At 44.5% G+C, this 19,735-nt stretch overlaps 1 protein-coding gene across 1 annotated transcript in view; it reads right to left on the reverse strand.

Moving 5' to 3' along the window:
* The window catches only part of Stox1 (storkhead box 1), a 48,073-nt gene extending 29,670 nt beyond the window's left edge, over positions 1 to 18,403 (reverse strand). Inside the window, exon 1 of the mRNA XM_051186809.1 lies at positions 18,099 to 18,403. Within this exon, the coding sequence (XP_051042766.1) occupies positions 18,099 to 18,399 (301 nt within the window). The 5' untranslated portion in view covers positions 18,400 to 18,403. The remainder of the gene's footprint in view (positions 1 to 18,098) is intronic.
* Positions 18,404 to 19,735: the final 1,332 nt, after the last annotated feature.

The following is a 19,735-nucleotide window of genomic DNA, read 5'->3' on the forward strand; positions in this document are numbered from 1 at the left end:
TAGTAAAACACTAAGAAAACATACTGAAAACTACAAGAAAAAAAGGAAAACCCATCAGAATGTCATGGATTTCTCAGTGGAAACTCTGAAAGCTGGAAGACCAAGAAGCAACAAATTCCAAGTCCTAAAAGACATAAAATAATATACCCAGCAAAACTATCTGCCATAATTGAAGAAGGAAAAGTTCCCATGGCATAACAACCTTCAAAAAAATGCATGTATGTATGTATATACATAAAGATATATATCTAACAACCAAACCTAAAAATACAGAAAGCTTTTGAGCTGAAGAGAGGACTGAGCACAGAAAAGAAATTGTGAAAAGAAATACACAAAACCATAACTACTAAAACACAAAACACCACTGACAACACAAACCACCAAAAGTCAATAGCACAATGACCGCAACACATATATGTAGGGCCCTGCATGGACTCCCGAGGCACCTTGAGCAAGCCTGAAGCTGTTGGCTGGACATCTTGCCCCAGAGTTGTTATTGGTACTATTCCTGTTTTGCTAACACACATCTGCTGGGGAGGAGCTAAGCCTGAAAACCCTGTTGTATTCCACTGTGCTGTGAGTCAGTACATAAACCCACCCTATACCCTCAATAAATGGCATTGGGCATTCTGACATTGCTGTTGAACAAATGACCCTCTGTCATGTCACTGATATCTAGGCCTTCACCGGATTAGTGGAACAGATTGTAGCGCGGGCACTTGACACATATTTCATTAATAACTTTACATATCAATGGCCTCAGATCTCAAAAGACACAGATTGACTGAATGAATTAAGAAACAAAATCCATCTACCTGGCATCTACCAGAAACACATTTTAGCTTTAAAGACAGGCACCACCTTAAAGATAGAGGATGGGCTAAAGGACAATAGTCAAATGGGACCAGGAAACAAGCAGGTATTGTGATCCTAGTATCTGACAAAATAGACTTCAACTAAAACTAATCAGAGGAGATAAAGACAGATAGCTCATTCTAGTTAGTGGAACCGTTAACCTAGAAGATAATACTATCCTAATATACATCAAGCTCTGGAGTGCCCAGTTTAATTAAAAAAAAAATCTACTACTGGAATTAAAGACACAGATTAGCACCAATCCATTTATAGCAGGTGATTTCAGTACTCTACTCTCTTCAATAGACAGTTCATCTGGGCAAAAATATACAGAAAACATCAGAACTAATGGACATCATCAAGTGGCCCTAACAGATTCTGACATCTACAGAATACTCAAACACAAAGAATACACTGTCTACTCAGCAGGATGCAGCTCTTTTAAAAGAGACCACATTGTGAACCACAAAAACAAATCTACAGATTCAAAAAAGACTGAAAACTCTCTGACCTTCATGCAATAAAACTTAAAACTTACAGTAGAAGGGCCCATCGGTGGTGGTGCATGCCTTTAATCCCAGTATTTGGGAGGCAGAGGCGGGTGGATCTCTGTGAGTTTGAGGGCAGCCTGGTGTACAGAGCAAGTTCCAGGACAGCTGGGGATACACAGAGAAACCCTGTCTCAAAAAACAAACAAAAACTTGACAGTAAAAAACAAAATCTAGTAAATATGAAAACTCATGGTGATGAAACAACTCTTTAGTAAACAATGAATGGGTCAAAGGAGAAATCACAAAAACAACTCCCTGGAACTGAATGAAAACGGAAACACAGCGCCACAAAGCCTCTGGGACACACTGGAAGCAGTCCTGTGAGGGAAATGGATAGCTCCAAGGATGCTTCCCCATCTTGCAAGATGGGGGGGGGGGGGTACGGGGACGCTGAGAAGTCTGACACAAAGAAGAGACTGCAGCCAAAAAGGATGACACTAAGGTTAAAAAGCCCAAGAAGGGGAAACCCGTCAGCTAGAGGAGTTGGCAGGTTCTCAGGATTGGCTATGTATTTCAGAAATGCCTCATACAAAAGAAAACAGTCAGCAGCAAAAATCCAAGGTTGAAAAGAAGAAAAAGGAGACGGTCTTTGCAACTGTCACAAAACCAGTTGGTGGTGACAAAAATGGTGGTACCCGGGTGGTTAAACTTTATAAAATACCTTGTGTAAGACCCAAATTCCGGGGTCCTGATGGACCGATGGGAGAGCCCCGTGACACAAACACCAAAACCAGGAGATGCAACAAGCAAGAGGTGTTTATTGAACGAATGCACTCAGATGTCAGCAATCTCGGGGAAAGCTGCACACCCCTCAAAGGGTTCAGGTTCTTTTTATAGAGACAAACCGCAAATCAGCATATATGCATGGGGCACAAGGAGATTGATTACAAAGTGTGATCTCATGTTTTCGAGATCACCCAGGTGTGACCTGTTCTTCTTTAAAGTAAAAACCACAGAATGACTTGGAAAGACCCCAGACTGTCCGTTGGCCAGGTGTGACCCAGCACCTATAGTAGGATCTGATGCTCTCTTCTGGCATAAATTTGTACATGCAGATAGAGCACGCATACATAAAATCTTTAAAAAACAAACAAACAAAACAAGAAAAGGAGAGGACAGTACTCAGGAGGCAGAGGCAGGCAGATCTCTGAGTTCAAGTCAAGCTTGGTCTAAAGAGTGTTCAAGGACAGCCAGGACTGTTACATAGAAAAATTCTGCCTTAAAACAAAAACAAAAACAAAACAAGAGTGAACAAGGAAACCCAGGAGTTAGCCTACCTCTCTTTTTCTCAGGCTGTTGGGTATTCAGACCGAACATGCTTACCAAGAGCAGCCTACAATGTTTTTCAAAACAAGAAGCATGTTCTGCTGGGAGAAACTGGCAAGGAAAAACTCCCTCGGTACTACAAAACATTGGTCTAGGCTTCAAGACGCCCACGGAGGCCATCGAGGAGACCCACATAGATAAGAAATGCCCCTTCACTGTTAACGTCTGCATCCGAGGTCAGATCCCGTCTGGCGTCGTGACTAAGATGAAGATGCCAAGGACCACTGTGAGCCGTCGGGACTATCTCCATCACATCCAAAAGTACAATCGCTTTGAGAAGCGCCACAAGAACATGTCTATGCATCTGCCCCCCTGTTTCAGGGACCTACAGATTGGCGACATTGTCACCGTGGGAGAATGCAGGCCCCTGAGTAAAACCGTGTTCTTCAATGTGTTCAAGGTCACTAAGGCTGCTAGCACCAAGAAGCAGTTTCAGAAGTTCTGAGGACTCTAGATAACTCTCTGGAACAAATAAAGTTATTTTCCAGAAAAAAAAAAAAAAAAGCAAGAAAAATATGCCTTTAGAAAAAAAGCCTTTCAGGGTGGGGGCTTCTCATTCCTCGTCGTCGCCATGGTGAAGCTGAGTAAAGAAGCCAGGCTGCAGCAGCTCTTCAAAGGCGGCCAGTTTGCCATCCTCTGGGGCTTTATTCCTCTCGTGATTTACCTGGGATTTATGAGGGACGCAGATCCTGGAATGCCTGAACCATCAGTTTTAAGCCTACTTTGGGGATAAAGGACTGTTTGGTCATCTGGATTTGGAAGCCATCCAACGTGGAAGATGTGTCCTCTGGCTGGATAAGAAAGACTACGTTCCAACGCATCTATGGCAGAGAGGAGCCTGTGCTGACTTACAATAGACTGTCAAAATAAATATTTTTAACAATGCTAAAAAAAAAAAAAAAAGCCTTTCAGCACCAGATGGATTCACAGTAGAATTCTGCCAGATTTTCAAAGATCTACAACCAATCCTCTTTAACTATTAAAAAAGATAGAAAGGAAAGGAGCACTGCAAATTTCTCCTATAAACCTAGCTAGTATCACTCTAAGTTCCAAACTAGGCAAAAACACAAGAAAACTGAACACCTATCTACCCAATGAAAGCAGACTCAAGAGTTTCTCAATAAAATACCTGCAAACAGAATACATATATCAAAAAGATCATACACCATACTTGGTTTGGCTTTATCCCTGAAATGCAGAGATGGTTCAACATACCCAAGTCAATAGACGTAATAAACCACATAAACAGACTTGACAAAATTATATGAGCATGTCTTAGACAAAGTAAGGCTAGAGGGAACATACCTCACCATAATAAAAGCTATGTACAAAAAACCAGCAGGCAACATAAGCCTTGAAGCAAAACAAGAGAAGTCATGAAGAGGACAGGGATGGATAGCCACTGCCTCACTCCTTTTCAGCATTGCCTAGAAGTACTAACCGGAGCAATAAAGCAAGAGAAGGACATTTAAAAAGGATACAAATAGGGAAAGAATCAGGCAAACTATCCCTATTTTCAGATGACAGTACAGCACTTGAGAGGCAGGGGAAGGCAGGAGAAGACAAGCTTGGTCTACAGATTGAGTTTCAGGACAGCCAAAACTACACAGGAACCTTGTCTCAAAAAAAATCTAATAGTAATATTAATAATAATAATAGAATAAATCTAACAATGGAAGTGAAGGACCTCCACAGTGAAAACTTTAGACTGCTGAAGAGATAAAGACACTAGAAAATATAAAGATATCCCATGATCATGGATTCATAGAATTAATGTGAAAATGACCATCAGCTGTTTACAGATTCAGTGTAATCCCCACTCACTCTCAATAGAAATAGAAAAAAAGAAAAGATCCTAAAACTTATCATATGGAAGACTCTGGATAGCCAAAACAACCGTAAGCAAAAACAACAAAACACTAAAGGGGTTACAATTACAGAGACATAAAAAAATAAGATATTGTCACAAAAAAACATGAGTACATACAACTTCTGACACAAAAACACTGAACGTATTCTGGATAAAGGAAAGCATCTTCAACAAATGGTACTGGGAAAACTGGGTATCCACATATAGAAGAATCAGCTTGTACAAAAACTACTTCCAAATGGATCAAAGACCTAAGCCTAAAACACCAAAACTGCTAGAAGAAAACATAGGCAGTGCCCTCCATGAAATAAGTGTAGGAAGGACTTCCTGAATAGAATTCCATCTGCCCAAAACTAAGGGAACACTTGACAACTGGGACTTCAGAAAACTAAAGAGCTTCTGCACAGTTAAAGAAACAACCAACTGGGTGAAGAGAAAGTCTACAGAATGGATTAATAGCTAGAATATATAAAGAACTCAAAAAACAGTCAAAAAATGACCCATTCAAAAAAATTTGGCTGAGATCTGAGTAGAGTTATCAAGATAATCAATAATCACTAAGAAATATCTCATGGGAGCCAGGAGAGATGACTCAGTGGTTAACAGCACTTGTTGCTCCTCCAGAGACCCCAGGTTCAATTCCCAGTACCCACATGGCAGCTAACAACTGTCTGTAACTCCAAGACCTGACACCCTGACACACATAGACATACATGCAGACCAATGCACATAAAAGTAAATAATTAAAAAAAAGAAATATCTCAAAAGATTATCATCATTCCTAGCAATTAGGGAAATACAAATCAAAACAACTGAGATTTCATCTTACCCCAGCAGAATGGGAAAGATGGATGGAACTACTTGACAACATATGCTAGTAAGGGTGTGGGAAAAAGAGAGCCCTCATTCGCTGTTGGTAGACTGCAAACTGCTGGAGATACTGTGGAAATCAGCGCAGGCAATTTCCAAAAATCTAAAAATAAATCTACTATATGACCCAGCTATGGCACTCCTTGGCATATGCCAAAGGAGTCAGCATGTCCACAGACAAGTGTTCAGCCATGTGCATTGCCTGTCTACTCACAATAACTAGGGAATGGAAACAACCAAAATATTTGAGGATAATGAAAATGTGGTACATATACACCATGGAATACTATTGAGCTGAAAAGAAAATTTAAATAAACTTTGCAGGCAGATGGAAAGGACCATACTGAGTAAAGTAACCCAGACCCAGAGACAAATGTCACATGTTCTCTCTAGTTCTCTCCCTCCTTTTTTCCAGACAGGGATTCTCTTTATAGTCCTGGAACTCACTCTGTAGACCAGATTGGCCTCGAACTCAAGAGATCCACCTGTCTCTGATTAAGGGCGTGTACCACCACCTCTCAGCTACATGCTCTGTCTTTATTGGAAGTTCCTGGCCCCAAGTCTTTAGATGTGAATACACAGTTTGTAGGAACTACAGAAACAAAGAGTAAAATGGGACCACTGCCAGGATAGGAGGGTTGTGGAGCAATAGAGGGGAGAATGGTGGGGTACAAGTCATCTGATCAGGGAAATGGGAAAGGGGGCACTTCAAGGAGGGTGAGGAAGAGTAATACAGAAGAAGGTGGGAGGAGGGTAAGGGGAATAGCTTATTCTGCCTCCTGAGAAGAGCCCATGCAGACACAGAACATTCTGTGACTATATGGTATTCTACAGTCAGTGCTCAGATTATACCGTAGCATAGCCAGCCATATTTTTTTTTTTTATGCAAAAGGCCTCAAGCCCCATAACAGACTCTCTGGGATGGATCTCAACTAATGTAACCTGGACTAACATAACATACTGACTAATGTCTCCTCAGTCATTTGGGATGACTTCTCAATGCAACCACCCAGTTCACACTGAACTTGTGAGGGAAAGTCCATTCAAATTGCCCTTGTAGTCCATCAATGGCTCCAACTTCAACTGGACCACCACTACACAAGGTTTAATGCACCACCAAAAAACCAATAAATCTAAGTGGTGAAAGAGACAATGGAGTAATCTAACTGACCTCCCAGTCTTTTTCATACATCACACTCAGATCTACAACTTGACAACTACATTTTCTGACATATCTTTAAGGGAAACTATGAAACCAAAGGATAATCAGTGATACACTGGAACCCTCTCTAAAACCAAACAATTTTTCTTGCCAAATGAGGAAGAATGTTTGGAGCTGTGACACCATACATACACTCCATGACAACGAAAGGATAGACTTCCCAATTCCTTTGGATATACATGCCAGGAACATCGCACATTGGTTCAAGAATATTGGTTCAAGTCTGTTGAGATTCCATCCTGGATTTATTTTATACTGGCTACCAAAGTGATCACATTAACTCAAGAGTAAACATGATACAATTTGCAACCAGAGGATGCCGTAGATTCTAAGACTCCCTTGTTCCAAGGAAAAATTGCAGACCATGGGGCTAGAGAGATGGCTCAGTGATTAAAAGCACCAGCTGTTTTTCCAGAGGACCTGAGTTCAATTTCCAGCATAGCAGCTCACAACCACCTGTGATGAGATCTGGCTCCCTCTTCTGGCCTGCAGGATGTATGCATACAGAACATTCACAGAAACATGAGTGGAAACTGCAAGGTATAAATCATTCCAGACTGGAAAGTGGAAGCATACACATCCAGGGATTCTCTATTATTTCTACATGATTCTCCCTCTACCACAGCTCAAGGAATGGGGCATTGGAGACTTTATGGCCCATAAGCCCATAGTCAATATATCATCCAATTGGATGAGGTATATGTCTTGCCTTCTCCATAACATGGAAATCCTATGGAATCAAAGAAGGCAGCCTAACACCATGCATCATTGACAGAGAGGATGGGACAAGAACAACAAATTCTTCACAGTCCACTATAACTGCAAGGCAGCATTTGTCAATCCCCTCCTTCCCCACCACTGGTTACTGAGGAGCATCATGTCTGACCTCAACCTACCTGCAAGACTTACACCTAGGATCCAGAAGAGACGATCTCAACCTCAAATTGTGGCCCCGCCTGAAGAACTCTGCTCTGACTGAGCTTTGCAAAATGCCAGTCTTGTCTTACTCCTCAGGAATAAAAGGTTTGCAGAAGGAAAACCCTTTACAATTGATGGTTGCTGGAGCTGTGTTGGTTGGCTCCTTACTCAAAGCTGGCATAGCATCTTCTGTTCTTTCATATATCAGATATTGAAAGCATCAGAAATCTTATTGAACAACAAACATTGGCTATTAACACCTTGTCTGATGGATTAGCTACAACTAACAAACTTATTACAAGCTTTCATCTGGAACTACATGTATTAAAGCAATCCTTGGCAGATCCTAACAAATATGCAGCTGAAACTTTGAAGAGACTAGCAGTAACCAACAAGATCTCTCAAAATTACCTGCTACAACTTATTCAGAGGAACTGACAGAGAGAAAAACATATCCAAGCAAAACTCACTTTTCAAAGAGCAGAGACAGTCAGACCTATCTCAACTCCTTTTTACAGGAGTTGGAACAAAAGCGACAATCTACAAGTCTCTACTGGACCCAAGGCAAACCTTGTGGTGTGAGCATAGATTTTTCAAAATACATTTACTCCTAGTCCTCATGGACAATGTGGTACCAGCACATCACACACACACCCATTGCCTAGGAAAATTGGGACTGGATCTATTATACCCACTGATTCTTTCCAATGGACTAGTTAGACTAATACAGAGGATATCTACTACCCAGAGGAACATACCATCTCATTTGGAGACAACACCTCTGGGGCCACCCACCCTCTGTTCAATGAGCTCCAAATATCAGAACCTTTGGTCTCTGCAAACCAACTCACAGACATTGGCAATGGAGTCTTTACTGCATGCACCATGAAGGCCTTCAACCTCACAGGTGACATCTATAACATCACCAAGGACACCTTGGACTCCACTTTTTATTCTGCAGAACCTCATTGTCTGGCTATATACAATGCTGCTAGAGTTACAAAACATCTCTCAGGACAGTTAAACATGTTCAAGATCTCTAGCCTAATATCTGGACAGAAATAAGTTTTTGACTCAGGTACCCTATATAATAATGAACATCAAGATGACTTGCTAGTTAAACTGGGGTTGTGGGGGTTGTGTATCAACTTGACACAAGCTAGAGTCATCAGAGAGGAAGGGGCCTCAGTTGAGGAACTGTCTGCCTCCTTGAAATCCAGCTGTAAGGTATTTTCTCATTTAATGATCAATGGTGGAGGGCCCAGCCCATAGTGGGTGTTACCTTCCCTGGACTGCTGACCCTAGGTTCTATAAGAAGGTGGGTTGAGCAAGCCAGAGGAAGCAAGAAGTAAGAAGCATCCTCCATGGCCTTTGCATCAGCTCCTGCCTCCAGGATCCTGCCCTGTTTGAGTTCCTGTCCTTACTTCCCTCAGTGATGAACAGCAATGCTGAAGTATAAGCCTGATAAACCCTTTACTATCCAACATTCTTTGTGGTCATGGTGTTTTGTTGCAGTAATGGAAACCCTAAGTACCAGGAAAAGCTAGAAAGCCACTGATGACATTTCCACTGTCCTCTCCTTTAACATGCCAAAATTACAGCCAATGGATTTGAGATGACTAGGGATATTGAAAGCTTGGGAGGACAATGAGACAGTTTTCCAGCTGCACTCAAAGCAGACACTATTGTATATAGCCACTACCCATGAACTTAGCAGCAACCTTCAAAAATGTTCATTTGACGTGATTGGCAGGATATTTAAATGTGACTATACTTGCTTCCCCACATGGAACTTATTCCACTGGATAAAAAAGAGCTTTTGGCTTTTTTATGTACATTGTATTGGCCCTTTTGGCATATGATTCTTTATGAATATTTTGACTTGTTGAATAAACTTCATTTTAAGAGGAACTATGACAACAAGTTCCAGAGACTACTATCCCATCAGAAGGAACAAACCAGCTATCTATGATTCCTGCAGATACATCGATGCAATTGAAGAAAATTCTCCATGACACCTCAGATCCTTGGTTCTACCCCACCAAGTAATTGCCATTTTTACCAAAGAGATGGTCTGTATATACATTGATTTTAGACCCAAGATAGATGCCTGCAGAGATTTACAGACTTCCTGATGCTTTAATCCATCATTTGCTTTTTCATAGTATATATCTGTGCTGTTTTGCTGTTCATGACAGTGTTTCTTTGTGTGGCCCCAGCTATCCTAGCACTAGCTCTGTAGATCAGGTTAGCCTCAAAGTCAAAGATCCACCTGCCCCTCTGCCTCTTGAGTGCTGGGATTAAAGGAAGCTAAAGTTTAATGGACCCTTAGCCCCTCTTTTCATCAAGTAAGAAATACCTGGCCCACGGCCATGACTCACATGCTCCTAATGGGTCCCGATCAAGTTAGGATGAAACTCTACTATGACTGGCTTAGCTAGGAGTCCTAAGGCTCCAACCCTGCTATGCCCCCTTTTAAAACATTTTTGTTTGAAAATGACTCTGTTATCTTTTATTTCTGAATGTGTTTCTCAACTTGGTACATACCAAACCTGAAGAAAATATAAATTTGGGAAAATATGTCTATGCCATGGGATCACAGCAATATCCTGTGATCGACATTGTTTTGACCACTTTGCTTAATAACTGTAAGTTTTAGTGCCAATTATTTGTCTATTAGTAACTGGAATATTTATTCTATGCTTTCTCTTTTTCCTGTTATGGCCCAAATTTGAAAACTGTGTGCTGTGAAACTGTTAGTAATTCTTATATGTGGTCACCATCGGTTCTGTGTAAGCGTCAGGGCCAGGGGATGGAATGTAGTGAGCATAGTAATGCCTTTTAGACACATAAAAACATCTTAGTCAGGATCCCAACTACACCCAAGGCTGCACCTGATAACTAGACCCCAGTGACATCACTGGATCAAAAAGACCAGGCACAGTCCTAGAGCCACGTGACACCCACTGGGACCAAGAGCAATGCTCTGCTCTGGTCTGGAGAGATGTCACCTTGCTATCCTGCAGTTGGAGAGTCTCCCCCAGGATCCTGAGTTCTCGAATCAGAGACTAGGAACTTAGAGTGTGAATCTTGTTGTGTGATGAACCTTGGCTTAACAAAATAGAACTCAATTTATATAAACTAACTACCTTCTTCCGTACAACACCCTGGCTGTCCTGGAACTTGCTATATAGACCTGGTTGACCTCAAACTCTCATCTGCCTGCCTCTGCCTCCCCAGTGCTGGGATTAAAGGTATGCAACCCCACTCCCAGTCTCCACTGATCCTTAATAAACTGCTAAGGAAATGATACAGAGCCATGAAAAGGTGACTTTGACAGCACAAAGGATGTTGCACCAGGTATAGGCAAACACCTGTAGTCACAGCCCTTGGGAGGCAGTGAAGGCTAGCTTCAGCTACATACAGCTCACAGTAAGTTGCAGGCAGCCTAGGTGATATGAGACCCTGTCTCAAAACACACTCACACAAAGAAAGTTCCTGTTTTGCATATTTTCTCCCCCCAAATGAATACACTTTCAAAAAAGATAGTATCAGGGCTTGAGAAATAGTTCAGCAATTAGGAGGCTGCTCTTCCAGAGGGCCTAGATGCAATTCCCAATACCTACCTGGTGGCTCACAATGGTCTATAACTAAAGTTCCAGGGGATCTGACCCCTTCTTCTGGCTTCTGCCGACCCCAGGCACACAGGTGCTAGTAAGCATACATACAAGGAGGCAAAGCACTCATACACATAAAGTAAAAAATAATCTTTTTTTGTTTTGAAAAATCTTTGTTTTTTTTTTAAGGCTACCATCAAATGAACTGAATACTGCAAATGGTCTTGACAAGCAACTTCCTTCTCCCTCTCTGAAAATGCTGGCTTTCCTAGTCACCAAACTGTGACTGTCAAGAGACTGAGTCTCCAATAGCAGAGATTCTGCTGGATATCATTAGCTACCAGATGCTGTATGCAGTTCACAGAGTCTGATGACAAGGACATGCCTCCATGACACCCCACTGTGAAACCTTCGGGTGCCCCTGAGCAGAGAATGCTACAAAGCAGAACAAACACTTGACAAATGAACTTAGGAAAACATGGCTGAAGATGAGATGGGAAGGAGGGTGCTGAGAGCAGGGAGCAGCTGTTTTTATCATGAATGCCCCAGGAAGAAAGGACAGTCTCCCTGGGAGGTAGAGGGCCTGGCCTCTGAGGAGGGCTGAAGGAAAAAGAGATGGAGCAGCAGACTGAAGCTTCAGCAGCCATCTCACACGGTCCAATCCCTTCCTACCTGCAATTCATTCCAAGTCACCAGGAAGGAGGGCAAACTAAAACAGCGGCATTCAGACATCTAAAGGGATGATCACATCAGTTCCTTCCTCCACAGCCTGATGTGTCTCTTTGGTTTTCTGAGAAGGTCTCATGTAGCCCAGGCCTTGAACTCACTGTATGACTTAAATGACTTCTCTGACACACTCTCACTATGTAGCCCTAGTGCTACAGAGACCCTCCTGTCTCCACCTCCTGACCTCCCAAATGCTGGGATTACACATGCCTGTTCTACCGCAAGCAACACAAACCCTTTACCAGCTAAGCTACATGCCCAACCCCAAGGACAACTCATTACTGTTTTGTGTTTTGAAACTGCAGCCCTGAATAAGGACATCCTAAAGAGGAAGAATGTATCTTCAGTGACTTACCCCTTGCCCAGCTAGTTCAATTCCCCAAAACAAAGAAAACATTTTAGTCAATCAAAATAAGAAGGGAGAAGACAGAATTAAACCCATTTTTTCTTTTTTGACAAGGTCTCACTAGCTCAGACTTTCTTCCAACTCCACAAGTGCCTGAAGGTGGTCTTGAATTCCTGATCCTTCTGCCTCTGCCTTCAGTGCTGGAATGACCTTACTTGGATTGGTTTAATTTGTTGTTCATTTTTGAACAGGGTCTTATAATTCATTATATAGCTTAGACTGGTCTTGAACACACAGCAATTTTGCCTCAGCCTCCCCATCGAGAGTATAAACACACACTACCACACCCAGCTCAACTTCATTCATTTGAAAGTCCTACCTAGGTACCTAACTCAGGGTCTCCCATGTGTCAGGCAAGTGCTATGAAGCTACAACCCCAGCTCAGCAGAATGGCTGTGCTCAGAGCTCCTGGGATGGGATGGCCTACCCAGCTACTCTTCTTCACCCTTGTGAACAGGCCTGCTTTATTTTGTTTTGAAGCACATGAACCTAGAGAAATATGCATAAAACACCAGAACCCAGAAGTCCAAGCCTATAATCCCAACTAATCCAGAGGCTGTGGCAGAAGGCTTACAAGTTCAAGACCTGACTGGGTCACAAAAAGAGACTGTCTCAAAAGTAAAAAGAGCAGAGGACCAGTGAGGTGACTCAAGGCTTTGCCGGACAACCTGCGTGCAATCCCTAGGACTTACAGGAAGGAGAAAAGAACAAACCCTGCCGGTTATCTCTGACCTCCACATACACACACCAGAGCACCCATAATGGTTTAAAACCCAGGGATGAAGCTCTGTGGTAGAGTACTTGCCTAGTATGTGCAATATGGATGAATTAATGAAGACTATTTTAAAGTGTGTGTGTTCGGATACATTCATATGTGTACACATACATGCAGGTATGTATGCACGTATGTGTATATGGGTGTCAAGGTCAGATATCAACGTTGGATGACTTCTTCAATCATTCTTCACTTTTTAATTTAGCTTTGGTTGTTTTGGACAGGGTTTCTCTGTGTAGCCTTGGTTGTCCTGGATCTCATGCTGTAGACCAGGCTGGCCTTGAACTCACAGAGATCCACCTGCCTCAGCCTCCCTAGTGCTGGAATTAAAGGTGTGTGCCACCACTGCCTGGCTTACTTTATGTTTGCGAAAAAGGGTCTCTCACTGATTTTGCTAAGCTGGCTGGCCAACAAACTCCAGGGGCCCTGCCTGTCTCCAGCCCCCTTCAGTGTTGAGATCACAGTTCCACACCAAGTGCCTAACCTGGCTTTTTATATGGAGGATGGGGATCCAAACTCAGGTCCTCCAGCTTGTCCAGCCAGTACCTTATCCACTGCACCACCTTCTTAGCCTCATGAAGACTGTATTTAAAAATAGCCATTGGGGTGGACCTGCCTTTGGTCCCAGAATTCAGGAGGCGGGGCAGGCAGGAGGATTTATGTAGGCTGGCTTAGTCTTCATAGCAAGTTCCAGGACAGCAAGGACTACATAGATACTGTCTTTTTGTTTTGTTTTTGGGGTTTTTTGTTTGTTTGTTTTCGAGACAAGGTTTCTCTGTGGCTTTAGAGGCTTTCCTGGAACTAGCTCTTGTAGACCAGGCTGGTCTTGAACTACAGAGATCCCCCTGACTCTGCCTCCCAAGTGCTAGGATTAAAGGTGTGTGCCACCAATGCCTGGCTCATAGATTCTGTCTTAAATAAATAAATAAATAAATAAATAAATTAATTAATAATAAATAAATAAAATCATTGAGGACTAGAGAGATGGCTGGGCAGTTTAGAATACTTGTTGTTCTTACAGAGGACTAGAGTTGGAGTCCCAGCATATACATAATATCTCACAATCATCCTGAGTTCCAGGAGATTTGTTGTTCTCTTCTGACCTCCACAGACACCAGGCATGCACACACACACACACACGTACGCATGTACATACATATGCATATATATAAACAAAAATTCATGCACATAAATTTCAAATTTTAAAAAATACCCATAGGCATTCAGGACAATTTCATTCAATGTAAAAAGATGCTGGGGCCTGAGACAGTTCAGTCAAGTATTTGAGGGTGTGTTCTCACAGAGGAGTTGGGGAGAGAAGAGAGGCACATTTGGATAATTGGCACCCCACTATTTGCCCACCTTTCCTATCTGTTCCAGGAGGTGGGTTCTCAGTGCAGCAACTGGAACTGTCCAACCAAAAGGTGATAACTTTGCCCACTTGTGGTGGCTCAGCTGGGTAAGCAAGCCAGCTGTCTCCTACCAGCTTCTAGAATCCCACTAAAAAACAAACAAAACCCCAAACAAAACACTTGAGGCCTGGGGGAGGGGGTCACACTAACGAAGTAGCTGCCTGCTGTCATCAAGTGCCTGTTTTCAGGAAAATACTCTGCTGTCTCCATCTTTGATTTCCTCTAGTGATGAAAAGGGAAAAGAAAAATGAAAGTCTCTAAGTAAAGTAGGAAAGAAACAGCACAAGCCTGGGAGGAAACATAAAATTTGCAGTCCCAGTGCCCTGGGACTGAAGTCCGTCCCGACTGCAGGCTCACAGTCACCCCTTCATGTGTATTTGTTTGGTTTTACCTATTTGATTATTACTGTGTTGTGGTGGGCCCAGGTGCAGGGCATGTGCCCTCACAGGCACACTCTGTAGAACCTGTTTTCTCCTGGGTTTCAAGGATCAAATTCAAGTCCCCAGGCTTGCACAGCAAGTGCCATACCCTGCTGATCAAGCTCGGTGGCACTAGTTTGTTGAGACAAGGCCCTACACAGCCCAGGCTGGGTATGGACTCTTGCTGTGTAGCTAAGGAAGGTCTTAACTCCTAACTCCTGCCTCCAGCTCCTGAAGACTGAGCTCAAACATGGGCCACCATCCATTGTTTTTCCTCAGGGCTTGGGAGGCCCTGCATGCTCCAGAAGCTAGAAAGGCCCCTGGGAGCACAGCCGCATAGATAAAGGTGGTCTTCCCTCCTCTCCCTGCATTTTCTGTGAGAGCAGTCAATCATCTACAGTCCTTGTGCCCACATGCCTTCTGCAAGAGTGGATGAGCCTTCAGAAAGGTCCAAATCAACAGCAGAGACCAAATTGACTCTTTGTATTCCTTTTTAGTATTTTATACTTTCTCCCACAAAGTACCTGCAGCTGTCTGTCCCCAAAAGCCTGTCCTTTGTGTCCCCAGAGGCCCATTTTGGCCTTCTGGAAGTCCAAGCTGCCAGAGGTGGGAGAACAGACTGAATGTTCATTTCTTTTGATTGAATGTTCTTCTCCCATATTCACTGTCCTCCGAGGCTCTAAAGGCGGCCCAAGAGCTGATAGCTGGTGACTCTTTATTCCTGTGACTCTGGCATCTCAAGTTAGATGGTAATTAATCCTACTGAAAGCAAAAACACCCTAACCACCATGTGCATCTGTCCCTAGATCAGATAGCTCTTCCCCAGGCTGAAGTTGTAGCTAGGTTGGCAGAGTGCTTGACTGGCCTGCAGGAAGCCCTGGGCCCAACCCCATAAACAGGGCAGGGAAGACAGACGAAGTCAGTCCAAGGCAACCCTGGCTACACAGCCGATTTGAGGCCAGTCAGTTTGGGCTGTGTTAGCCCCTGCCTCAAAAAAAAAAAAAAAAGTCTCAGTGGTTAAGAGCACCAGCTACTCTTTGAGATGATATGGGTTCAAGAACTCATACCCACATGGTGGTTCACAACCATCTGTCTCCAGTTCAAGGGCGTCTGGCCCTCTTCTAGCTTCTGTGGGCACCTGCAAGCACAAGACTCGTATACATGCACTCAGGCCCACACAACACATAAGACAGTTTCTGTTTGTAGCCCTGGCTTTCCCGGAACTCACTCTGTAGACCAGGTTGGAACTAAAGGCATGGGCTACTCATCCCAAAATTTTAAAAACCTTTAAATAAACCTGTTACATGTTTTACTGTCATTGCTTAATAAAGAAGCTCTTTGGCCTATAGCCAGGCAGAATAAAGCTAGGCAGGAGATTCAAACAGGGAGAAAAGGCAGAGTTGAGAGAGAATTGAGCCAGCCAATGTGCTAGAGGGGACAGATAAAGCTGCGAAGCCACATGACAAAATATAGATAAATAGAAATGAGTTAAGTTGTAGAAGCAAGTTAGTAATAAGCCTAAGCTATAGGCTGAGCATTCTGTAATTAATATAAGCTTTTGTGTGTTTATTTGGGACTGGCAAGAGGGACAAAAGAAAAGCTCTGACTTTTATGAACTAAGAAGATGGCTCAGTGGATAAAGGCACAAAGTGCCCGCAACCCTGAGACCCCGGTTCCATCCCTGAGACCCACATGGTGGGCAGGGGAAAGCTGATTCCCCAGAGTTGTCAGATGGCCTCCAAATATGTACCAAGGCATGCATACACACATACACACAAAATAACTATGAAAAAAAATCCAGTGAGTCTTTTGTTACTGGACACTAGTCAGGTGCATTGTGTTGGGAAGGAATGACAGCCAGCTCACATACCTACCCCTAACCCAGCACTCTCCACAGCTCCCTGGGCCCCAATGGTGGTATCATGGCTACCTCAGACTTTGCATAAATCATCTCTTATTTCACCCTTGGGGTCCAGACCCACACTGCACCCAACCCCCTCTCCGAAATACACACTGTGATCACCTTCAGAAGGAGGCAGGGGACAGGAGAATGTAACCACTAATTCAAAGCAGAGAAACTCAGGACACAGAACTGAAAGGCCTTTTTCATCCAGCCTGTCCCCAAGCCCCATTCCCGGTGAAGCCGCCTCCCCGGTAAGACCCCCTTCCCTGGTGAGACCCCCTTCCGCAGTGAGGACTCTGACTTGGCTGCTTGGCTCCCTGTTTTTGCAACCTGTTTTTCTTCTTAAGCAAAGAAGTGTGGGGGTGGGCTGGCTAAGAGGGGGCAGACAGTACGAAGGTGAGAAACCTTCCAAGGCTGGCTGGCCTGGGCTGCCTAGAGGAGGTCACCATCCCTGCACAAGACCACACACAGCATCAGGTGTCTTCGTTTGCCCTGTTCCCTTGCCCGGGGCAGTAAAATGAATGTTTATTTGCTGTGATCCTCCTGCGGTGGAAGGAGGACCTGTGACTAAGATGAAGAGGTTCCTTGGTAGGAGTCCAAACTTGAAACAACTGACACTTGTCCCCACCACACGGTGAAACGTCCCCACAGCCCCCACAGACAGGACAGGGAGCTGTCACAGTTGCCTGAGTGTAGTGGCCAGTGTCAGTGACCACTCACTGATGCAGTGGTTCAGTTTCTCAACTGAGAATCTCTATTTTGCAAACAAACAGCTGTTGTCAGTTTCCCAACAAATGGGTCAGTTTGAAAGGACTGGAGAGGTAGAACTTTCTCTGTCTGATAAATGAAATGGTATACTCCACAACACTATTTCTTTTTCCCAGCAGTTAATGACGATCCCTCAATCTTCTGAAAGTTGTCTGACCCAAGACCACAACCACCACCCAAGAAAAGCAGGACAGGAACACCAAGTAATGAAATGGAATAAAGGCGGGGGAAGGAAGGAATGAAAGAAATAGAAGAACGGGAGTTAAAAGTAAGAAGGAGGTTATGAAGGAAGGAAGGATGGGGCAAGCGGATTCCTTCTGGAGCTAGAGCCTAACTTTCCTTAAAATGCCCCCCCCCCCCCAGGAACCCGGACTTGTCGCTGTGACTGGGAGCCGCTTCTGATCACGCGCCAGGTCCTCCACCCGCAGCCGCAGTCGCAGCATTCCCAGCCCGTACTCACCCACCGCGGTGATGCGGAAGCCTCGGGGCGACCGCAGGGCTCGGCGCCGCCAGGCATCCCTCAGCACCTGCACACAGGACTGGGGCGCTCGCACAAGCAGCACCCGGCGTTGCAGCCAGCCAACGAAGGCCAGCCGCGAGGCGGCGCGAACAAGGCGTGCATTCCAGAAGCAGCGCGCGTTGGCTCGGCGGAAGGCGCGGAAGAGCGCGCGGCCGCCGGGCTCTCCCGCAGCCTGCCCGGCCTCCCGCGGACTCAGCACCAGCGCCAGCGAGCCCGGAGCCAGCTGTATTGACCGCGCCATACCGTCTGCCCGCGGGACCCGGGACCCACGCTCACTGCGGCCGCCCGCGCCTGCTACCCAGGGAGCCCGCTGGGAGGGGGCGGGGCCAGGGAGGGGCGCCGTTTCCCAGGGCGTCGCTGTCATTCTTAGGTCCCCGCAGCAACTAGAAGAGCCAGTGCATAACCCGCCCTCAGGACCAAGAGGACCCAGGTCGCGCATGGGAAGTGACCCACGTTTGAGCCTCTGCTCCGCTCCAGACCTATCAGACCAGTTCTCAGGTTTCACCAGGCCAGGTTCCTCAAGTCGCAGCAGAGCCTCTTTATCTGGGCTTTCTGAAGTTCTAGGGTCTGCCTCCTCCCCTAACATAGCGCATTCTTTTGAGAATTTTGAGGAAAACAGTGTTAGAGAGATGCCACCGAAATGGCGAGAGGCAGTGGCGAAATCGTTGGTGAAATCTTGGGACCCGGCCCTGATTAGGATCTGGGGGTTCTGAGACAGCACTCTGTCATGCCCCAAGAGCCCCAAGGGGTAAACTAGGAAAGCTTGGGATCTGCCCCTGCAGAGAGAGATAAGGACAAACAGGTTGGGCCAGAAGTTAGGCCCTGGGCCACTGAGCAAAAAGATTTATTGAAAAGGACAGCCTTGGGAAAAAAGACAGGATAGGTATTAGCCTTAGTACCAAGACTCGGTGCTATAAAGGAGGTGCTTTGGGAAGTCATTTCAGAGTTCCTCACTCCCTTATCAATCACCAATGTCGACATAACAATCAGGGAAAGGCAAGAGAAGGGAGAGAGAGAGAGAAAGAAAGACCCTGTGTAGTCCAGGCTGGCCTCAAACTCATGATCCTCTTACCTCACCCCACCTCCAAGTGCTGGGATTACATGTGCCATCATGCTTAAGTTTATAACTACAATAATGAGATCATACTCTGTCCATAGTAAATAAACCATAAATCACAGATAGTATCAATAGCAATAGCCCAAGTTCACGACTTCATTGCAGACTGATATCTCAGGTGTTCTAATGTCTGAAAATTTTTGAACACTAATGTGATTTCACAAGTGAAAATTACCACGCTTGACTTCTTATGCTAGGTCACAGTAAAAACCTAGTTTGTACAAACACTGTACAAAATCACCTTCGAGTTGAGTTTAAGGGGAATGAGTATGAATCAAGCAAATTATGTATTTAGACTTGGGACCCATCTCCAACATGGCTCGTTAAGTATATCCAAAAGCCGGGCGATGGTGACCTATGTATGCCTTTAGTCCCAGCACTCGGGAGGCAGAGGCAGGAGGATCTTTGTGAGTTTGAGAACAGCCTAGTCTACAAGAGCTAGTTCCAGGACAGCCTCCAA

This window comes from Phodopus roborovskii, unplaced genomic scaffold, assembly GCF_943737965.1.
Source record: "Phodopus roborovskii unplaced genomic scaffold, PHOROB, whole genome shotgun sequence".
Classification (NCBI taxonomy): Eukaryota; Metazoa; Chordata; class Mammalia; order Rodentia; family Cricetidae; genus Phodopus; species Phodopus roborovskii.